Here is a 1399-nt window from a genome sequence, read left to right as displayed (position 1 = left end):
ATCATCATCATCATCATCATCATCATCATCATCATCATCATCATTGTAAACAGCAAGGAATAAAAAAGGGTTGAGACTTGTAGAATTTCCAAATTTTATAAGGGTTCTACATTTCTCCCGGTAAAGGGCTTCATCAGGAACATGTAAAAATATTATTATCATCATCATCATTTTTGTACATAATTTCTGATTATTTTCCTGAATCATTCTTTGTTAAAATTAACAGAATCGCATAATTTCACATTTTCGGGCTCATTTCGCATAATTTCAGAAGTTTTCTTGCATAACACGACGGGGGACAGTTCAATCCTACAAGAATACCATAGCGGACACCCACCATGCTTCAAGATGTCCCTCTCCAGAAGGTCCCGGAAGTCTTTGAGGGCCTCGGAGCGGTCGGCCCCGGTCATACAGACAAAGTCCAGCACATCACAGCCGTAGAAAGCCTCGGAGTAGAGCGAGCCTTTGTGGTAGAACTCTCTCATAACGTTACCAGCCTCGTTCTTCAGTCTGTAGGGAGAGAATAGATAAATAAATAAGTAGATAAATAAATAAATAGATAAATAAATAAATGAATAAATAAATAAAAGATTATTTTATATATTTTTTATACTCCCTGGGGAAATTTGTGTTACAATGGCAAATGTTAAACATACATAGATACGTAATTATAAATGTTCACATACATAACATACAAAAAGTACAAACATACATTAAACACATACATAAATACTTTCATAAATACATATAAATGCACAATATTACACCAATAGAAAACTTTTTCATAAACACGCCATAGCTGGTCACCACTGATCAGCGCCCTGTTTTTGGTGGTTTGGAGGGGGGGAGGGGGTTCTTTCTTTTTTGTTTGCTAGTGTTGTCGTGTCTTGCTGAAAAGTAAATTTCAAAGAAATGCTGAAACCGAGAGGAAGTGGAGTCTTTACTTGTTCCAAATGTGGCAAACTTTTCTCTGTCAGAATTGGTCTCATCTCATCCGCCCCAGCAGAAGCCCCACAAGTCTTCTTAATCTTTATATTAATTCTTCAAACGCTTCTATTTCACAGGAGAATTAATATTCTCCTCTGCGGATGTATCGGTCATCATCAGACTGTGGCGAACGAGACATTATTGTTACTAATAGGCTTCAATGACACATATATTGAGATGGGGGGTTGTTGCGTGTATGTGTTTGGGTTTGTGATTGCAAGTGTGTCTCTGTATGTGTATATTATCATATTATGTGTGGGTGTGGGTGTATGTTTAAATGTGTGTGGGTTTATAGGTGTGTGCGTGAATGTGTTTCCTTGTGTGCTTGTTTGCAAGTTTGTGAATAATATATGTGAGGAAAAGAGTGCGAGTCTGTGTGTTTGTGTGTGTGTGTGTGTGTGTGTGTGTGTGT

General features: G+C 37.5%; 1 protein-coding gene across 1 annotated transcript in view; it reads right to left on the bottom strand.

Annotated features, from left to right (window-relative positions):
* Positions 1 to 1399, bottom strand: part of LOC101850514 (DEP domain-containing mTOR-interacting protein) — a gene marked incomplete in the record, with an annotated part of 34467 nt that overhangs the window by 20790 nt on the left and 12278 nt on the right. Inside the window, 1 exon segment of the mRNA XM_013088546.2 lies at positions 338 to 510. Coding sequence (XP_012944000.1) covers positions 338 to 510 — 173 coding nt within the window.

The sequence above is a fragment of the Aplysia californica genome, unplaced genomic scaffold (genome assembly GCF_000002075.1).
Source record: "Aplysia californica isolate F4 #8 unplaced genomic scaffold, AplCal3.0 scaffold00759, whole genome shotgun sequence".
NCBI classification, from domain to species: Eukaryota; Metazoa; Mollusca; class Gastropoda; order Aplysiida; family Aplysiidae; genus Aplysia; species Aplysia californica.
This window is presented reverse-complemented; position numbering and strand designations above follow the sequence as displayed.